This window comes from Vulpes lagopus, chromosome 7, assembly GCF_018345385.1.
Source record: "Vulpes lagopus strain Blue_001 chromosome 7, ASM1834538v1, whole genome shotgun sequence".
In the NCBI taxonomy this organism is placed as follows: Eukaryota; Metazoa; Chordata; class Mammalia; order Carnivora; family Canidae; genus Vulpes; species Vulpes lagopus.
Window position 1 is genome coordinate 111,295,425 of NC_054830.1, and position 20,892 is coordinate 111,316,316.

The following is a 20,892-nucleotide window of genomic DNA, read 5'->3' on the forward strand; positions in this document are numbered from 1 at the left end:
TCCTTAGTTAAGATATGTGACAAATTGAGGAAGCATAGGTACCACATAATCAAAAAACTGTCACTTTAATAGAGAAATGGACAAAAGATGTGAATACATAGTTTACAGAAAAAGAAATATAAATAGCTAAGTGACACATGAAATATGTGCAATCAGGGATCCCTGGGTGGCTCAGCAGTTTAGCGCCTGCCTCTGGCCCAGGACGTGATCCTGGAGTCCGGGGATCAAGTCCCACGTTAGGCTCCCTGCATGGGGCCTGCTTCTCCCTCTGCCTGTGTCTCTGCCTCTCTCTCTCTCATGAATAAATAAATAAAATATTTTTAAAAATATGTGCAATCTAATTATCAGGAAATTCGGAAGAATGCAGTTATTAACTGTGAGATCGGCAATGGCTATCTCTGTCATCCACCATTTTATCCCTAGCTCCTGGCACGGTGCCTAGCAATAGTAGATAGGCTCATATATTGGTTGAGTAAATGAAATAAACAAATGAAGTTGGGTTTTTACCCTCTTGGGTTGGTGGCACAATTTAAAAAGATTCCTAATGCCTAGGATTGAGAATGGCATGATTAAAGAAAAGGCAGTCTTGTATTTTGTTGCTGGGGTTGTCCTTGATACAGTTTTTTTGAAAAGCAGTCTGGTGATACATATTAAAAGGGTGTAGCATGTACTCTTTGACTTAGCAATTGTACACTTAGAAATCTATCTGAAACTAAAATGATTTCACATATAAACATTCACTGTAATGTTGATAATACTAAATTCTGGATATAACCTAATTATCAGGGGTTTCTGGTTAAATGAATACTATACAGTCAATAAAATAATGAAAATTCATATATATTGATATGGAATTATGTTCATTATGTATTAAATGAAATAAGAATTGTGTAGTATTTTTTGCATATGACTGTATGTGACTCCACATTATTGCTTATTTCAGGGGATTGAAATTGTTGATTTTAGATTTCAACTTTATATTAACCATATTAGAGTTTTTTATAAGCAAAGAGTATACTTTTATATTTGGAAAAACAAAACCATTTAGGTTTATCTCTTTGAAAAATGCATAAGTGGAAGAATATTTTTCATTCACATTTACAGAACCAAAACATTTATTGAGGACCAAGAAAGAAGATATAGCTAAGTAGGGAGACATGCTATATCTTATGTATGAAAACTATATATTCAATTTTCTGGTGTTTAGCTTGTCAGAGTATTCGTTGTCACATTCTGATGTTAGTTGAGTTAGTTGTATCTAATTCTTATCTATATGTTCAGCACCTAACAATTCTACTTATGAAGTTGGGCAGCCCAGGTGGCTCAGTGGTTTAGTGCCGCCTTCAGCCCAGGTTGTCACTCTGGAGACCTGGGATCGAGTTCTTCATCGGGCTCCCTGTGAGGAGCCTGCTCACTCCCTCTGCTTGTGTCTCTGCCTTTCTTTCTCTTTGTGTACACGTTCTCATGAATAAATAAATAAAATATTTTTAAAAAATAATGAAGGATCAGTCATATATATTGTGTTACATCTACTTATTGTCACATAACAGCAATTACGGAAATCCCTTCAAGTTCATGGGCAGAGGTCTACTTCTTTTGTTTTAATAAACTGCCTTGTTTAACTGTTAACTATTTTTCTGTTCTTGGTCATGTAGTTATTTTTAGTTGTTTTGCCACTAACAACAGTGCTTCAGTAAATATTTTTATAGCTTATGGCAATATAAGCCATAGCCTTTGGGATATAGCCCTGCAAGTGAGGCTCCTGGATTGAAGGGTTTCTGTATTTTTTCTGAGTTTGAAACATTGTTTCACTGTTTTAATGACTCATTTTAGGAAAAATACTTGGCTTTTACTGTTGTTATTAAATAGGACATTTTATTTTTTTTCAAATTATTTTTATTTACTTTTTGAAATTAATCTCTATACCCAGTATGGGGCTCCAGCTCATGATCCCAATGGGCTCAAGAGTTACATGCTCCACTGACTGAGCCAGCCAGGTACCCCTAGAACATTTTAAATAAAACATTTTTTTCTCGGGGATCCCTGGGTAGCTCAGCGGTTTAGCGCCTGCCTTTGGCCCAGGGCGCAATCCTGGAGTCCTGGGATCGAGTCCCACGTCGGGCTCCCGGCATGGAGCCTGCTTCTCCCTCCTCCTGTGTCTCTGCCTCTCTCTCTCTCTCTCTCTGTGTATATCATGAATAAATAAATAAATCTTTAAAAAAAAAACAAAAACAAAACATTTTTTTCTCACTGAATTTGGTGAACTATTAAAATCCCATATATCTTTGAGTTTATTTCTGGCTTCTGTTTTGGAGATAATTTCGTTCATTCCTGTGCACTACCATGCTATTTTGATAATGATGATTTTATAGTAAATTTTAATATCTACTGTGACAAATTCTTGTTTTCTCTCTGGTACTAAGTATATGATCAATACTTCTTGCATGTTTATTAAGTTAATAAGTAAACTTAATAAACATAATAAATATTAAATATTCAGTCTTGGCCTTAGATAAATTTGACAAGCCTATTTACTTTAGGGAAACTGAAGCATGGCATGTTGATGGTATGCCCTCCTAGCCAAGAATGATATTACACTTTCTTAAATGTAATAAACAGTGATGTAGAGGAGGAGTTTAGAATTGAATGATCAGTTTGAACATGGTAGGCATGAGAGAAAACTTGAAGCCCTAGAGAAGAGATAGTTTGATTGTAAATCCCAAGGCTGAAAACTGCTGGAGAGTACCCATAGTGCTCTACTATATAAATTTTTATCACTCTTTTCCTTCTTTTATTTTAAAAAATTTCAAACCCATAATATGGTATATGTCCGTATTCCCTTCCATCTGGTTATACCAGTTGTCAGTATTTTTACTGCAATTGTGCTGCTGCTCTACTGTTCGCTTCCTGTCTTTTGTCCCTCCTGTTCTCTCTCCTTCCTCTGCCCCCGAGTGTGTGTGTGTGTACACACACACATTGTGTTTCTTTTTCTATCACTCACTCACTGTCTATACATACTAGATCTATATTCAGATGGCTACCGAACCATTTGAGAGTTGAAGACATGATGATATTTCACCTATGTATGTTTTGTACATTGTAAGACCCCAGAACATTCTCCTACATAACCAGTTATAATTATTATAGTTCAAAAACTAAACATTGATATAGTTATCTGAAATACTGTTCATATTCTGATGTCCCCAAGTTTCCCTATAATGCCCTTCACAACCATTTTTTTTTCCTCTCCAGATCTAGTACGTGAATCATACATTATTGCCCTTACTCGTTGTTTTTCTTTGCACGTAGAAGAATATAGAAGTAATCCCCAGCCTCTTTTGTTCGTTTTCATGATACTGGCTTTTTTTTTTTTTTTTTTTTTTGATACTGGTATTTTTGAAGAGTCCAGGCCAGTTTTGCAGACTTAAGGTTTGTCTGTTTATTCCTGATTGGATTCAGGTTAAATTTTTAGCAGGAAGAATACCTAGGTGGTGATACGTCTGATGAGTTGATTGAGGATATTGTTTATTGTACTTCTCTGTTTTAAAGATTTTTTTTCTAGCAGTTTGTGGGGTGATACTGAAGATTCCATTCCCCCCAACTTTTTGCCCAGTACTTCTAGCTTTGGTTGATTTTTTTTTTTCATTGATGATTCTTAGTGGTCACAAAGTGATTTTCTAATTCTTCTATTTCTTCTGCATTTATTAGTTGACATTCTTCTACAAAGAAGGCCTTTTGCTCCCTGCTTTATCTCTCTTCATTTTATTTTTTACTGTGGGCTCAAATATTTGTGTGTATTTGTGTGTGTGTGTGTGTGTGTGTGTGTGTGTATTAACTAGGCTCCACACCTAGCATGGGATTTGAACTCAACCCCAAGAGCAAGAGTAGCCACACTCTACTGACTGAGCTAGCCAGGAACCCCTCGGGGAGCCTTTTTTTACTAATTTGGTTATATTCCATTCTTGTCTTTATTTTGATGCTTGTGTTTCTAAATCTGACCGGTGAGAGCACCTTCAGGCTGGTTCCTGTGCCCTTTTGCTATCTCCATCTGTTTTTATACATTTTCTTGCTGTTAAAACAAGATGTTTTAAGGTCTTTTTGTACTTCCTCTACTGCAGTCTTCGAATGAACTATTTGTCCAAGAAGTTTATTTCACTTTAGTAGGAAATGATAATAGAAATCAGAATTTGCGTGCTTAGGGTGCTTCTTTTTTCTGGTATGTCGCTGCTCCTAGACTTTCAGTATACAGAGATGGAGACTGTGTCTGTCTTTCTGGAAGTAGATGGATTGATAGATATATTTTTAAAAATATAAGCATGTGTTCATAGTGCTACTTCTGGTTCCCAATGCCCAAAAGTTCTTTTCTCTTTATTCTTTTGTATATTTGTACCCCTCTTCTCTCACAGTAACATGCCTGGATCCCCAAAAATTTCAGTATATTTACTCATTTGCTTCCTCTTGTAGCAATGCAATTGCTACACCATAGAATATTATTTGTAATAAATGTATCAGCTTAAGTACTTCATGGGTACTTAAAACCGTTTACCTTAAGTAATTAAAAAAATTTAGATGGAGAACTCTCTTTTCTATTTGTTAATATTCTTTTAAAAATTATCTTGTCTGGTGGTCCCACAGATTTTTTGATGAGGCAGTTAGCTAATTTTAATGGAATCCTTTTTCAATGTAGTAGTTGCAAATGTCCTGAAGTACATGCTATAAAACAGGTGTGTCCATACAACACAGGTGTACTTCAAATTGACTCATTTAAATTTTAATTTTAGGGGAACTCAGGTTTGATTACTGGAATTATTACTTTGTGTGAAACTTTATCCTAGGCAGAAATACTCATGTTTAAAGACACAAGAGAAAAATGCGGATCTGATAAATTAGATGTGAAAATAAGGCACATCAGAAAGAAATTAGAGAACAAGAGTTATACCTAGGATATTAGTTCTTATAAACAGTCATTTAATTTTGTTCTGCTTCTTGGCAGTCTTTTTAAAATGAAATATTCAGTCAGATGACTTACATTGCTTAAGAAAAGAAAGCACTATGAATTGTAGGAGGAATTTTATTGTGGGAATCGTATCTGTTCCTACAATAAATGTACAAGTGTTTCTTGCATGAGTATTTTAGTGGTTTAATTAAATTATAGGCATTTCTTTTTCAGGAATTGAATTTAAGAAATACAAGGAAATTAATATTTAGCATACTCTTTAGACTCTTAGGATACAAATAACCTCATATGCAGTAGCACCATAGCTGTAGAGGTCTATCTGAAACCTGATTGTTAGTGGTACACACTTATTAGTTGGTTCAAGTGTACTATAATATATATGTTCTTTGGTTTTACTCTCTGAATACCAAAACGTAGATGTTTTCTAGTATTTATTAAAGAAAGAATCAGGGATGCCTGGGTGGCTCAGTTGGTTAAATGTCTGCCTTTGGCTCAGGTCATGATCCCTGGGTCTTGGGATTGAGCCCCCAGTCAGGTTCCCTACTCAGCAGGACTCTGCTTCTCCCTCTTCCTCTTCTCTCCCTGCTTGTGCTCTCTCACTCTCTGTCTTTCTGTCAAATAAATAAAATCTTAAGAAAGAATAAAATACTTTAAAAGATTTATCTTCGTGAGAGAGGAAGTGGGGTTGGGGATGGATGGGAGGGGCAAAGAGAGAATCCCAAGCAGATATGGGGCCAATTTCACAACCCCAAGATCATGACCTGAGCTAGGATGCTCAACAGATTGAGCCTCCCAGGTACCCCAAAAGAATCAAATAATTTTTGTGATTCTGTATAGTGTTCTGTACCAGGGAGGCCAAAGAAAGCACATACTATTTCAGTACCTCAAAATAGCTTATATTCTTGACTAAATTTATTTTAGAATACAGACAAATTGAAAAACCTGAATATACATTTAGAGTACTTAGAATATTTTTTAAATATTAGATTGCTTTGATAGATGTTTATTTTTTTATTTTTATTTTTAAAAGATTTTATTTATTCATGAGAGACACACAGAGAGAAAGAGAGAGAGAGAGAGAGGCAGAGACACAGGCAGAGGGAGAAGCAGGCTCCATGCAGGGAGCCTGCGTGGGACTTGATCCCAGGTCTCCAGGATCACACCCTCAGCTGAAGGTGGCGCTAAACCGCTGAGCCACCAGGGCTGCCCAGATTTTTATTTTTGAATGTTTACTTGCACTTTTCTTACCATATAAAAATCTCTGAGTATATTGGTTTTACTGTCCATTCTTTTGTTTGTTTTAAAATTTTATTTATTTGAGAAAGAGAGAGAGAGTTCACAAACAGGGTGAAGGGGAGGGAGGAGGAGCAGAGGGAGAGAGAGAAGCAGACTCCCCACTGAGCTGGGAGCCCAACATTGGCCTCAATCCCAGGACCCCGAGATCAACACCTGAACTGAAGGCAGATGCTCACCTGACTGCAACCACCCAGGCGCCCCTGCTGTCTGATTCTAATTATACAATTACAGTTTCTTTCCAATCTTGATTTACATTAATTTTCTGGATAGATTTGATTCATGAATCATAAGGCTAGAAATGCTCTACAAGTATAACCTGGTTTTTCCCCTTTGGTGTCCAGCAGGACTTCCCCCTATGCCCCCCTTTAAACAAAACCAAGACAGATGATTTACTCTATTTCCAAGGAAGAATGTTGCAGAGTCCCTGTCATCCCAGGGTTTGACAACTTTTTTATTATGATCTAACCATAAGTCCCTGCTACTATAAATAAACTATCTTCTTTGGTTTGTTCTTAGTACAAATACAACATGCTATAATGTTCATAGAAATGACACCCTCATTTTCCCCTCCACCCCAAAAGACTTTCTTTTTCAGTACAATTTTGACTACTATTACTAACCCAAGTTAATTTTAGATTCTATTACTGAAAGCCTCAGTTTTGCCATTTATTGAGGTATTAATTGAAATATTAATGTATTTAGAGCAGAAATGTCGTTTTTTAGGGAATCTAGAGCAACAGCAAAGCTGAGGTCAAACTGCCATAAGGATGGACACCAAGGAAGCTGTGTTTGGGACAAAAAGAAATCAAGATAAGGTAGATGCAAAGTAGAGAAAAAGCACTGGACCCCTGGGGGGGAGGGAGTGGTAGGCGGGAGTGGGTTTGTGCGCCTCTAATGGCAAAGAATAGTTAGATTTCTGAAGAGGAAGCCATGAAAGGCTTATAGGAAATATTAAGGATTTGGGTTTAACTACATCTGTCTGAATGTATAAGTTTTAACTGACTTTTAGTTAGCTTGACTACTTTAGAAATTGCTAAGGTTAAGTGTTTCAATGGGGTGGATCCTAATACTCTGGGCTAGTGTTTCCTGTCTCTATAGTTGTGCAAGACACTATTGATATTAGTTGATAAAATAATTACCAATACCCAGCTTCAGCACTAAGGCCTGTTACTACTTGGAAGTCGAAAGGGACTCTCGAATGAAACATTAAACTCACAAAATGAGTACAGAACATTTAATTTTTCCTATCCTTTTTGTGATACAAAGATTGTGTTTCTCTTCTTAGCAACATGAACCGTGAAGACCGAAATGTGCTGCGTATGAAAGAACGGGAAAGGCGGAATCAGGAAATTCAGCAGGGCGAAGACGCCTTCCCACCTAGCTCTCCTCTCTTTGCTGAGCCATACAAAGTTGTAAGTCGTCCTGTGAATAGTTTTTTTCCCTTAACAGTGTGACATTTTTGCTTTTCAAGTGTTTAAACTTGATTTTTATAGTAGAAAAGAGTTACTATCATATATGCCATTTAACATTTTTCTTTTCCTCTAAGTAAGAATGTACTTTTGGGGGGGGGGGTTAACTTGTCATTGGAGTATAACATACATACAGAAAGGTACACAAAACTAGTGTTTTAGCTGAAAGAATTTTCACAATATGAACAACCTTATATAATCAGTACCCAGATTAGAAAACAGTATTGTTAGCATACTGAAGTCAGCCTCAAACCCAAACCTCCACCCCTCCCCCTGCTGCTATCTCATATTCTTGAAAATGTGGTCCAGATTAGCTCAGACATTAATCTCTGCATCCCAGGCATTTCATCTTTCTGAATTAAATTAAAATTTTGTAGATTGGTGTGTATCATCTGCTGTTTCCTAAGTTCTTTTGCGTATAACATTAAAGACAAATATGTCAGATTCTTTTGTTTCTCACTTAATTCTTGCCATTTGCTTACTTAGTTTATTAAGTATCAGCGACTGCTACTGTGTTTGAATAAATGTGTCTTCAGTATCAGTCTGGTTCCTTTTTCTGTTATATACTAAATTTATGGCTTTTTTTTAATGTGCTTAATGAACCATATCCATTTTAGATTAAGAGCTTGTTGTGAGATGTTCAGTGAAGTGAACCAGTTATTATTTTTATAACTATCGTTGTACTTGATTTGAGATCACATAAAACACTGAATGGTATCATCACTTCTCATGACTCTAATGTGGCCACAAATGTCTCTAATATTGAATTTGGCTTTGGATTTCATTTGATCTACCTTTAACATTTTAAAAGCTTATACTGTGTATAATGATATTGCAGCAGTAATGACCATTTTTGGTTTACAGTGTGAGACTGAGAGTGTGTTAGACCTTAAACATTTGGTGTTTGTAGAAGCCATTTATGAGATCTATAAAAGCCATTTTTTTTAGAGTTTTTAAGGATTTTCATTTAAAGGCAGTTACACTGACATCATTTATATGAATGTAACATAAAACCTAGGGTTTGGGATTAGTAAGTAAAGGCAATTAAAAAAAAATACAAAACAGGAACTTGGTCCAGAATCTTTGAATCATACTACCATTTATTTTGTTACTACATTGTAAACAATTAGATTCCTGATCTTTTTTTTTCTTTTTAAGATTTTATTTATTTATTCATGAGAGAGAGAGAGACAGGTAGAGACACAGGCAGAGGGAGAAGCAGGCTCCAGGTAGGGTGCCTGATATGGGACTCTATCCCGGGTCTCCAGGATCACACTCTGGGCTAAAGGCAGCGCTAAACCGATGAGACACCCGGGCTGCTCTTGATTCCTGATCTTGACGTTATCTACAAATTGCTATGTATTTTCCTCTCTTGTTTAATAGAGGTCAGACTGATTTTTCAAATAATCTAAAGTCATTATCAATTCATGCCAACCTCAAAATAAATAGTAGTTCTGTCTTGATTTCCTCTTTAATGCAATTAGTAAGCTTAGTGTCTTTCATGTTTATGAATGTGAAAGAGCTCTTAAGCTTGTAGATATTTTGGACTGTTTTTTATTATCCAAGACTGATTTTTAAAACTTAAAGTCTCTACCATTGACTTCAAAACTTGGAGTGTTTCTTGGTCAGAATTAATAGAGTTAATATTTGAAACTTTATCAATGGATTTTCCATCCTTTTTTTTTAAATTTTTATTTATTTATGATAGTCACACAGAGAGAGAGAGAGAGAGAGAGAGAGAGAGGCAGAGACATAGGCAGAGGGAGAAGCAGGCTCCATGCACCGGGAGCCCGACGTGGGATTCGATCCCGGGTCTCCAGGATCGTGCCCTGGGCCAAAGGCAGGCGCTAAACCGCTGTGCCACCCAGGGATCCCGGATTTTCCATTCTTAATTTGTGATTGACTTTTATTAATGTAGTTGGTCATAGTAACAGAAGGAATTAAAATTTCATTTCTCCTTTTAATTATATCATTGAACTCTAGGAATATGTTTTCCTAGATGGCCAGAATAATGAAGAGTTGGCTAATCTCACCTAGAACTTAACTACATAAGGGCATATTACTTCTCTGCTCTTCAAAAGATTTTTATTACTGTTCAGTATATTTATTGGTGAAATTTTTTCCCCTCTTGGAATCTTGTACATACTTCTCAGTGTCCTATAGAATATTTGTGTCTTTCCATGAATGTTTTTCACTTTCACTGCATTTTTTTCACTATAAAAATTAGGTATTTGGAATTTGCTTTTGAGATGTTAACCTTAAGATAGAAGATGAGGTTGAAAAGCCTCCTGTTGAAAAGCCTCCTTGAATTTGAAGTTAGGAAAGTCTGTTTAGAAGCATCTATTATTTCCATTTATGCTAATTATATTGTTTTACTTTACAATTTTTTTGTAGACTAGCAAAGAAGATAAGCTATCAAGTCGTATTCAGAGTATGCTTGGAAACTACGATGAAATGAAGGATTTCATAGGAGACAGATCTATACCAAAGCTTGTTGCAATTCCTAAGCCCACAGTACCACCAACAGCAGATGAAAAATCTAACCCAAATTTCTTTGAACAGAGACATGGGACCTCTCATCAGAGTAGCAAATGGACTCCAGTAGGACCTGCACCCAGTACTTCTCAGTCTCAGAAACGGTCTTCAGGCTTGCAGAGTGGACACAGTAGCCAGCGGACCAGTGCAGGTGGCAGTGGTGGCACTAATAGTAGTGGCCAGAGGCATGACCGTGACTCGTACAGCAGTAGCGGAAGCAGTAGTCGGAAAAAAAGCCAGCATGGATCAGAACACTCCAAATCACGCTCTTCCAGCCCTGGAAAACCCCAGGCTGTTTCTTCATTGAGCTCTAGTCATTCCAGGTCTCATGGGAATGATCACCATAGCAAGGAACATCAGCGTTCGAAATCACCTCGGGACCCTGATGCAAACTGGGATTCTCCTTCCCGTGTACCTTTTTCAAGTGGGCAGCACTCAAATCAGTCTTTCCCACCTTCATTGATGTCAAAGTCCAGTTCAATGTTACAGAAACCCACTGCCTATGTGCGGCCCATGGATGGACAGGAGTCCATGGAACCAAAGCTGTCCTCTGAGCCCTACAGCAGCCAATCCCATGGCAACAGCATGACTGAACTGAAGCCCAGTAGCAAAGCACATCTCACCAAGCTGAAAATACCTTCCCAACCATTGGACGTAAGTCGCACATTTAGAATTTTTTGTTTGCCTTTTTAATTTATACATTTGTTTTAGAGAAGGAGAGAGGGAGAGAGAGAAAGAAAGAGAACCTCCAGCAGACTCCCATCACCTTGAGATCTGGACCTGAGCTAAAATCAAGAGTTGAACGCTTGATCAACTGTGCCACCCAGGCGCCCCTGGAGCCTTTAATATTATGAGTCTGTGAAGCAGTTGACTATGAAATTATATTTGAACTTGAACTGTGTCTCTGTTTAAATAATAAGATATATATAAGTTTAAAAAAAAGACTTGTGGATTGACTCCCAAGTGGATCAGTAGACCAGTTAGCTTCCCCTATTGGACAATAGAAGAAATGTCACTCACTGTTTTGAAATATTCACATGATAATCAGTTATTGAATAAAAGCATTATCTTTGAAATCAATATTTTATTTTTTTTAAAGATTTTATTTATTCATAGAGATGCAGAGAGATAGAGAGGCAGAGACACAGGCAGAGGGAGAAGCAGGCTCCATGCAGAGAGCCTGACGTGGGACTCGATCCAGGGTCTCCAGGATCACGCCCTGGGCTGCAGACAGCGCTAAACCGCTGCACCACCGGGGCTGCCCTGAAATCAATACTTTAAATTTCCTCCTTTTGATTATACAAAAGAATACATCTTGACTTCTTTTTTTTTTTTTTTTTAAAGATTTATTTATTTTTTCATTCAGAGAGAGCGAGAGAGAGGCAGACACAGGCAGAGAGAGAAGCAGGCTCCATGCAGGAAGCCCCATGCGGGACTCGATCCCGGGTCTCCAGGATCACACCCCCGGCTGCAGGCGGCGCTAAACCACTGCGCCACCGGGCTGCCCCATCTTCTTTTGTTTAAAAATGTTATCTTCTGTATTCTCATCGGGATAATTATGAGCGTGATGTGGGCCATGGATCATTGTAGGGAATATTGGGATTTTGGGAGGGGGCATCCATCAAGATGGTAATATTGATAATTTTCAGTGCCATGATCTTTTTCTCTGGTTACACTTAAGGGTTTGAGACAGCTGCTCTAGATTCATAGTGGTGGTTTGAAATTTACAGTATTTATAACTGCATACCAAAGCATCAGAATAACCAAAGAAATTGAGGATTGACTGTGAAATAGTTGAAGTTTTATCTTTTAATGTAAGTCTTAAAAGTGGTGTCTATAACCAATAATCATAGTTCATAGCTTTTTTTTTTTTTAAAGATTTTATTAACTTTTTGACAGAGAGTGCACACACAAGCAGGGGGAACAGCAGGTAGATGGAGAGGGAGAAATAGGCTCCCCGCAAAGCAAGGAGCCCGATGTAGGGCTCAATCCCAGAATCCTGGCATCATGACCTAAGTGGAAGGCAGGCACTCAACCAACTGAGCCACCCAGGTGCCCCAGTTCATAGCTTTTAAAACAGTGGCAGAAGGGATCAAGTATAGGTAAAATGCTATTTTGAGAACATTTAAACATTTTTCTAGTGGCCTTGAGAAACTCATGTTCATGGCAGTTGTCATCTAATTATTTCTCTCAAGAAAACAGTGAAGTATAGTTACTTGTACTTTTTTCAAACAGTGTGATTGTTGGAGGTAGACTTATGTTCAAACTCTAGCTCTTTAATCCCTGATTGTGCTTTAGAATAAACAACTTTTCTGTGATTTTAGAAAAGTAGTGTAAAATGTCCATCATGTTCCAGACAAGTGTTCTTTCAATAATAATGATTTTATTCTGTTTGTTAGTTTATGTGAAATGATGTATTTCAGTATCATGGTATATTTTGTACATAAACTTGAATTTTTGACAAATTGCTCACCTGCAAAATAACATTTAAAAATTTATTTCTAATCTAAATATAAGAAAGATAAAATTAAAAAAAAGGAAAGAAAATTTTTCAAAATACTTGGAAAATACAAAGTTCTTCAAATCCTGTATATTTGTTGATTAAACCTTTTTAGAGCTTGAAAAATTTGCATTTAAAGAAATTTGTCAAAAGATTCTAATTAGTGTTGTGATTTAGAGTTGTGGGATCATAAATATGTCTTTAAATTTAATTCATTTTCTAACAATGTTGCTGAAACTGTGCAAGAAATGATAAAAATCTAAATAATAAATGACTCTATGTCTAACATGTATTTCTTTTCCTTTTAAGGCATCTGCTTCTGGTGACGTAAGCTGTGTGGATGAAATTCTTAAAGTAAGTTTTAATACTTTAGGTCTTTTTTGTTTATGATACTCTACTATATTCTTGCCCTCTTTTCCCTGATATTTCACAAAGGTTCTAGGGCAGCAGATTGCTTACATGTGAAACCATATTACATCTATGAAAAATAATGCTGTTATGCTTACTTTCATACTTAGTTTCTGAGTCATTTGGTTTGTGTACTCTCTGCCCTCAAAGAACTGGTTTTGTTTGTTTTTCATTTTTAATTGAAACAAGTTCCAGTCATAATAGTTTGCCTTGAAAAGAGAAAGAAACCAAATACAACAATACTTTCTAAGGCTTATCAGTAAATTACCAGTCCAATTATTTCACTGAAAATAGCTTGCTTTGTAATTCATCTGTACACATGGTCAACTCCTACAATGAAAGACCTCCTCTGAATACTGCTCATTTTGAGTGTTGGAAGGAATATGTTTAAAGTTGATACATGGCCAAAATGTGCATTCCTCTTTTGGGAGAAGAAAAAGTTGTCTGTTGGAAAAAGAGAAAAGTCCAGTGGGTTAATGAGTGGCAGTGACTGCTTTTGGCTCAGCAGTGAAAAACTGTCAGTCATACATTACTTGTGTTTTTACATAAGCTCCTGAGTTTTTTGTGTGTATATCTGCATTTCACTGTGGATACTTCTGAAAGACTACTTTTGTACTTTATTCCCTCCTTCCTTTCTTCAGCCCAGCACAGTCTTATTTACCTCTGTCATTCTGCTGAAGCTGTTTCTCTAAGGTCCTGATCTTCCCCTTCAGTGGTGGCTTATTTGAGTTCTTTGCTCTTTCTGCTATTTCATCGAATTTTTAGTTTTTCCTTCTGGAAACCTCATTCTTCCTTCCTTGCTTGTTGTTATGCTTTATTGTTTTTATTTCCATCTACCTTTCTTGTCTCATTCTCTGCCTTTTGGGAACCTTTGTGTCTTCTTTTGCCTTTTAAATATGGTTCTTTTTTCTCAGTTTCTTTCTACTCTGTCTTGATTTTCCTCCATTGTTAACGGCTTCACCTGTTAGTTAACTCTTTGGTCTTTCTCTCCTTCCTGGCCTCCTCTGAGTTCTAGTTTATGTCTCTTCTTTGCTTCGTAGTTGTATGTCCTTTGCATTTCTCCTTGCTTCTTTAGACTTTAGTGTATCTAAAGGCAGATTTCTCAGACTTCCTTCTCTTAGTAGTGCCTCCTGTGCTTATAACTGCATGTACACTTTGAATATTTCTTGAAAATACCATTCCTTTATTTCCATTTTTGTCACCTTGAGCTTCAAGAATTGTAATATAGTCCTTGCTTTGCTCATCTGTCTTCTGCATTGCTACTAGATTCTCTCTTTAATCCATTATGTTCCTGTTTATCTCCACCTTAGAAATTTCAGTGATTCTGTAAGCCTCATAGAATAGTGTCCAACTTCAACATTGTAGACCTTTCACAGATTGATTCCAGCCTCTCTTGCTGTTGATTCACCACTTTTGTCAAATTGTCACACCCTTTTACCTTTTTAAAGTAAATTTAAGTGAAATAGGTTTCTCCTTTGTCTTCATATACAGATTCTGTTTTTTCTTAGAATTCCAGTGAAATCCTTCTTTCCCCTGTGTCAGACCATCAGATCACAATAGTAACTCTTTCTTTTGAATCTCATACAGCATGCATTTCTCAGTTGCCACGTATATAAAAAGTGTAACGGACTGTTTATCATTTCTCTCTGAAACCTCAGGAATGCATAGCATTATAATACCTGGAAGAATCTTTTTCTTGCAATTAATTATCTCTTTGATGATACTGACCATTTATTCTACATTTTATTTATGCAGGGCTTGGCACATGGCCTTGGATGTAGTAGGTCATTTAATTTAATTTAATGGAGTTAAGTAGATTTTCCTTTGAAAGTACTTTGGTATTTGAGGTGTAAAATGCCATCACTGAAAACCTGGAGTGTTCGAGTTTGTTTCCTTTCCCTGTATGCAGTACATAAGGAACTGCAGGCCCAAATTACTTTCATGTTTTCTTGATATTTATAATCAGTACTGTTTCTAGGAACTCCATAATGAACTTAAAGAAAAAACTTTTAATCTAAAAATGACATATGTTTATTTTAAGAACAAAAAAGGTTAATTTGCAGCTTTCTAATAAGGAAGCACCTGCCATGTATCAAGCTCTTTGGATACAGTACTGACAATGATAGTGTTGCACCTTTGAGCTGACGTTCTTGCTACATATTGGAAATAATTATGCAATATTTCAGAAAGTGAAATGCTATTAAAAAAATAAAGCATTGTAAGAAGAGAAAGAGCAATTACAATGCAGGTGGCTATTTTATGAGATTCCAGTAGTAGAGATTGTATCAAGCGCCCATGTCTCTTTCCCCTTCTGTTGTTCTGTTGCCCAAAGGTAACCAGAGATTTTTTTCATATATATTTTTTCATATTTAAACATTTACTAGGACATGGACTATGATTTGTTTATCACTTAATAGTATTTTGAGGACATCGTTTCACATCAGTAGTTAAGTCCCTTATTTTACTATCTGCTTGGTGTTCTATTGTATGGCTTTCTGGTAATTTATTTAATCTGTGCTATGGATATTTAGGTTGTTTCCATTTTTTAAGTGTAGGCCCCTTGAACATGCATCTTTACATAACTGGGTGGGTGTAACCACAGGGTAAATTCCTAAAGTTAAACAACCTTTAATTTATTGTATTTTCTTAGTCTACCTAATGGCTCACTTTGAACCAAATGACAGAAATAAAACCCTCCCTCCTTATTCTAGATCTGATGTTTCTCTTTGCTCCTCTAACATATATATTGTGATCTTATCCAGATCTCCACTTGAACATAGTTGGCATGTGATTAAACAAAGTGTTGAATGAAATCATACTTAAGACCTTGCTTGTCTGTCTTCCTTCTCATGTGTTTTTGATATCTCTCTTCTGGTTTCCTCCACCTGACCAAAACTTGCTATCAGCGAATGGGCTCTGCAGCCAGACTTCCTAGGATGAAATTTTGTGTCCATTTGTGTCCACAAATATGTGATCTTTAATAAATAACTTCTGTGCTTCAATTTCATCACACATAGAGTTAGGGTAATGATGGTCTCTACCTCCTAATATCATTGTGAGAGCTAAATGAGTAACAGACATGTAAAACGGTATCTGGCCCATTAAAGGTCCACAAAAAATGTTAGCTCCTTTTCTTATCACTATCACCTCCTCCTGTTCTCACAGCACGCTCTTCCTCAATAGCATTATACTGTGCACCTTGTATTTGATTACAGGCTGTTTTCTGTGACAATTCACAGGTTTCATCATCTTAACTCTAAGCTCCTTGAAGCCAGGGAGGGTATATTATTTATCTGACTACTTCCTACCCCATAGTACCTTGCACACAATTGTGCTTAATTAATATTTATTGATTAAATATGTATACTTTTGGAGGAGCTATCATGAAACCAGCATTTATAATACAAATCTGGTTTTTAGCTATGTAATTTTTATCCTTGAACTGGTTGAAAACAAACTGTAATAATTACGTTTCAGGAGATGACGCATTCATGGCCTCCCCCTCTAACGGCTATTCATACACCATGCAAAACAGAACCTTCCAAATTTCCTTTTCCAACTAAGGTAAGTAAATAACATGTGTCTTTGGTACTGTTAGAAAACTCTAAATGGCTTGACTGAAATCATATAAATTCAAAATTGTCTTGCCATTTCCATTCTAGTGGGAGACAGACAATAAGTGAATAAATACATAAGTTCAAATAGTGGTAATTGCTGTGAAGAAAATAAAACAAGATAATGGAATCAAGAGTGACTTGGATTAAGAGGTTCTTGAAAAAGCTTTGAAGGCAATTGGGAAGAGAATTAAAAGGCATCGGGGTTTATTGCAACCTGTTACAATGTTCTAGGCTGCAGGTGGTAAGGGCTTCTCAAACTTTTGTCTGAGGACCCCTTTTCCATTGGACGTAACAACCATACTAATATGCTGTGGAAAGAGGTTCCGCAAACAACAGTTCCAAGTGTGACTGCAATTAGAAGATGTGTTTTTCTTTAACATTAATATATATTTACACGGATCATGCAAGAATATATTCTCCTTGTAGGAGTTTGACCAGAACTCCTAATAATAGCCTTCCCCAGTGTTGCCTCCTCCATCTTACCAGAGCAACTTCCACGCATACCTTTGCAAGTCTTTTCACATGGATTTGCAGACATACATATGTGATCATTGTATGTAAGCACTCTCTCATTGACTTTGTTTCTGCCCAGATCTTTTGTTCTGGTTTTTTAATCAGCAACAGGTCTTAGAGACCATTCCATGTTATTGTGTCTTTATTATAAAAAGATCTTAGATTACATATAGAGGTATTTCACTTCTTTATTTACATCCATAGTATAAGTGTATCTTAGTTCAATTATTTTCCTTTGGTATTTAGGTTGTCAAGTTTCATTTCTGTAAACATTGCTTTTGTGGGTATCTTTTTGATGCCTTCTTGTGTGCATATGAGTTTCTTTTGGGTAAAGTAAGAAGTAGAATTGTTGAGTATTGAGACTGTATACTTAATATATATTCTCAAATTTCCTCTGTATCAGTTGTACCAGTCACCACTCCCCATTTGTATTCCCTCTTATTCCTCACATGCACACCACCGTTTATTACTTTAAGCACTAATCTTTTGAGTGCAGAATGGCATTTCATTTCCTAGATTGCTAGCGAGGTTCATCATCTTTACACATTTGTCATCTGTGTGAGTAAATTTACCTGTTTCTTCAGCCTTGGGGTTGCATCCTTCACCTAAAGAGTTTCTGGAGGATTTGTTTTTGTGTTTGAATTGTGGATTCTAATATTTTCTACTGTGTGCTGCTACAAATACATCTCCCAAATTAGAGGCCTTTTAAGTATTATGGTCTGGAAGGTTTTAATTTTGATAAATAAGTAGATCATTCTCTTCTGTGAAGCTTTTACTTTTTATAATGTCTTGTTAAAGAAGGTTTTTCCTTCCCTAGGATCATAAGCATACCCTTTTATTTTTTATTTTAATGTAATTGTAATTTTGTTTTCTATGTTTATCTTTAGCCCAATTTATTTTTGTGTATAATGTAAGGGAGACATGTAACTTTCTGCCTCTATGTGTGCCATCACATTCTTTTACTTTTTAAATCAACCTTATGGGTGCCTAAAAAATGCACATGTATTTAATGTACAGATGTGTAGGTATATGCACCTGTGTAACCACCATCCTAATCAAGAATTAGAATATTTCCATCACTGCCAAAAGTCCCCTCATGTTTCTTTGCATTCTACCCCTCACCCCCATCATTGGCCCCTCACAATTACTGACCTGTTTTATGTCTAGAGAAGTTGTGCTTTTTCTAGAATTTCATATAAATGGAATCCATACCATATGTACTCCTATTGTATATATGTTTTCATTCTTTTGCTCAGCATATACTTTTGGAATTCTTCCATGATTATGAATGTATCAGTAATTTGTTCGTTTTTACTCTTGAGTTTTCTTTTTATTTGTGTTGTATGAAAATATCAGAATTTGTGTATCTATGACCTGTCGATGAACATTTGGGTTTTTGTAGATTTGGGCTATTAAGAATAGACTATAAAACAAGCCTTTGTGTAGACTTAAGTTTTCTTTTTTCAAGGATAAATATCGGGTTATATGGTAAAAAGTAGAATTGCTGAGTCATATATTGAGTTCATGTTAAATTTATACTACACTAAAAACTATTTTTCAAAGTAGTTGTGTCATGCTCCTGCTTCACTCCACTCCCATCCCTCAGCAGTATTTGATTTATTCTATATCCTTTTCTACTTTTGGTATTGTCTTTTTAGTTTTAGCCATTTTCCTGGGCATGTAAAGGTGACTATTCCTGGTTTCAGTTTGTAGTTCCCTGACAACTAATTAGGTTGAACCTCTTCTTATGACCTTATTGACCATTCTTTTTGAGTATCAGTTCAAATCGTATGCCTGTGTGTGTGTATGTGTGTTTGTGTGGTGGTGGTGGCAGGAGAAGGAGATTTTGTTTCTGGTTTTCTTTAATATCTTTGGTTCTGGTATCAGGGTAGCTGTAGCTCTTTAAAAGGAGCACAGAAATGTTCTCTTCATCTCTGTTTTCTGCACGGTTTGTGGAATTAGTTTTCATCCTTCCTTGAACATTTTAATATACTTCCAACAGTGATGCCTTCTGGGCCCATCGTGTTCCTTATTAGAAGGTATTCAATTATAAGTTCAGATTTTTCCTTAGACATGGAGCTATTCAGATTTTCTTTTCCTTGTGTTAGTCTTCTAATTTTTCATTTCATCTAAGTAGTCAAATTTATTGACAAAGTTATTTATAATATAAACTTATTCTTTTAATATCTGTGTAGGATCTCTAGTAAAGTCATTTTCTCCCTGATAATCAGGGATTTGTATTTTCTCTTTTTTCATTTTCTTTGATTAGTCTAGCTAGAGGTTTGTTACTTTTATTGATCATTTCCAAGAACCATCTTTTAGTTTTTTCAGCTCTCTATTTCTTTGGTTTTTCCTTTATTGCAGTTGCTTTCTTTCAAGCTTATTGTGAGTTTCATTACTTTGTTTTAACTTCTTCAGATGGAAGTGTAGGTCATTAATCATAAACATTTCTTGTTTTCTGTATTTAAAACTATCAGTTTGCCTCTGAGCCCTACTTTAGATGTATCTCACAAGATTGTGATATATTGTGTTCTTACTACCATTTAGTATGTCCTACTTTTATTTCCTGTGTGACTTCTTCCTTGATCCATGGGTTATTTAGAAGCATGTGGTTACATTTTCAAATATTTGAGGATTTTCCACATACTGTTTTATTACTGATTCTGATTTATTTGTATTCTTGTTAGAGAATGTAAACAGTATAATTTCAGTTTTTAAAAATGTACTTTAATGTTTTATGACCAGTACACAATCAAGTTTCTTGGTACTTTATGTATGCTAGATAGAATATGTTCTGTGTCTATCAGATCAAGTTGGTTGAGAGTAATTAGTTGTCTACATTTTTTACTGTCTTTCTGTTTGTCCTATCAAATAATGAGAGTGTTGACATCTGCACCTCTATTTGTGGGTTCTTCTGTTTTCCTTTCTCAATTTTGGCCATTTGGGATTCATGTATTTTGACGTTTTGTTATTTTGTATGTACACTTTTAGGATTATGCTTTCTTTCTGATAAATTGATCCCCTTTTTTCATTATGAGATGTCCATCTTTATATCTGATATTATGCATATTCTAAAATCTACTTTAGAATTTTGATCTTCATATAGTCACTCCAGGTTTCTTTTAACTTACTGTTAACACAATTTAACGTTTTCTATTCTTTTATTTTTAATCTATTGGTGGCTTTATATTTAAAGTGAGTTTCTTATAGGCAGCATTGTTGGGTCTTGGTTTTGCAGTTTGCCAATCTCTAGCATTTAATCTTGGAGTGTTTAAACCATTTCTTTTTAATGTAGTAATTGATATTGTAGTGGGCTTTTTGTGGAGTTTTTTTGTTTTGTTTTTTTGAAAAAAGACACATTTATTCGGCGTCATGATCAGACTATTACATTTAGCAATCAACAGCATGGGTGCAAAAAAAAAAATCTACATTAAAACCCTTTGTTGGAATGCTTTACACTTACCACAGAACAGAAACTAAAATAACCTGTTATACAATTAGTCACAAATACAGTCCTCGAGTTTTTTGCCCATACACGAGTATTGTCTAAAACATATCTTCTTTGTAGCAGCTAGGCCCTGCCACCAGTGTGCTTGG

The 20,892-nt window shown here is 35.9% G+C and overlaps 1 protein-coding gene across 5 annotated transcripts in view; it reads left to right on the forward strand.

The window, feature by feature from the left end:
• AFF4 (AF4/FMR2 family member 4) overlaps positions 1–20,892 on the forward strand; it is a 94,056-nt gene that overhangs the window by 24,437 nt on the left and 48,727 nt on the right. For 2 of the 5 annotated variants that reach the window (XM_041760703.1, XM_041760704.1), the window contains 5 exons: positions 6,977–7,068; positions 7,539–7,665; positions 10,117–10,911; positions 13,067–13,111; positions 16,643–16,729. In XM_041760703.1, coding sequence (XP_041616637.1) covers positions 7,543–7,665; positions 10,117–10,911; positions 13,067–13,111; positions 16,643–16,729 — 1,050 coding nt within the window. In that variant the 5' untranslated portion in view covers positions 6,977–7,068; positions 7,539–7,542. The remainder of the gene's footprint in view (positions 1–6,976; positions 7,069–7,538; positions 7,666–10,116; positions 10,912–13,066; positions 13,112–16,642; positions 16,730–20,892) is intronic. The other 3 variants (XM_041760702.1, XM_041760705.1, XM_041760706.1) reach the window with 2 other exon arrangements.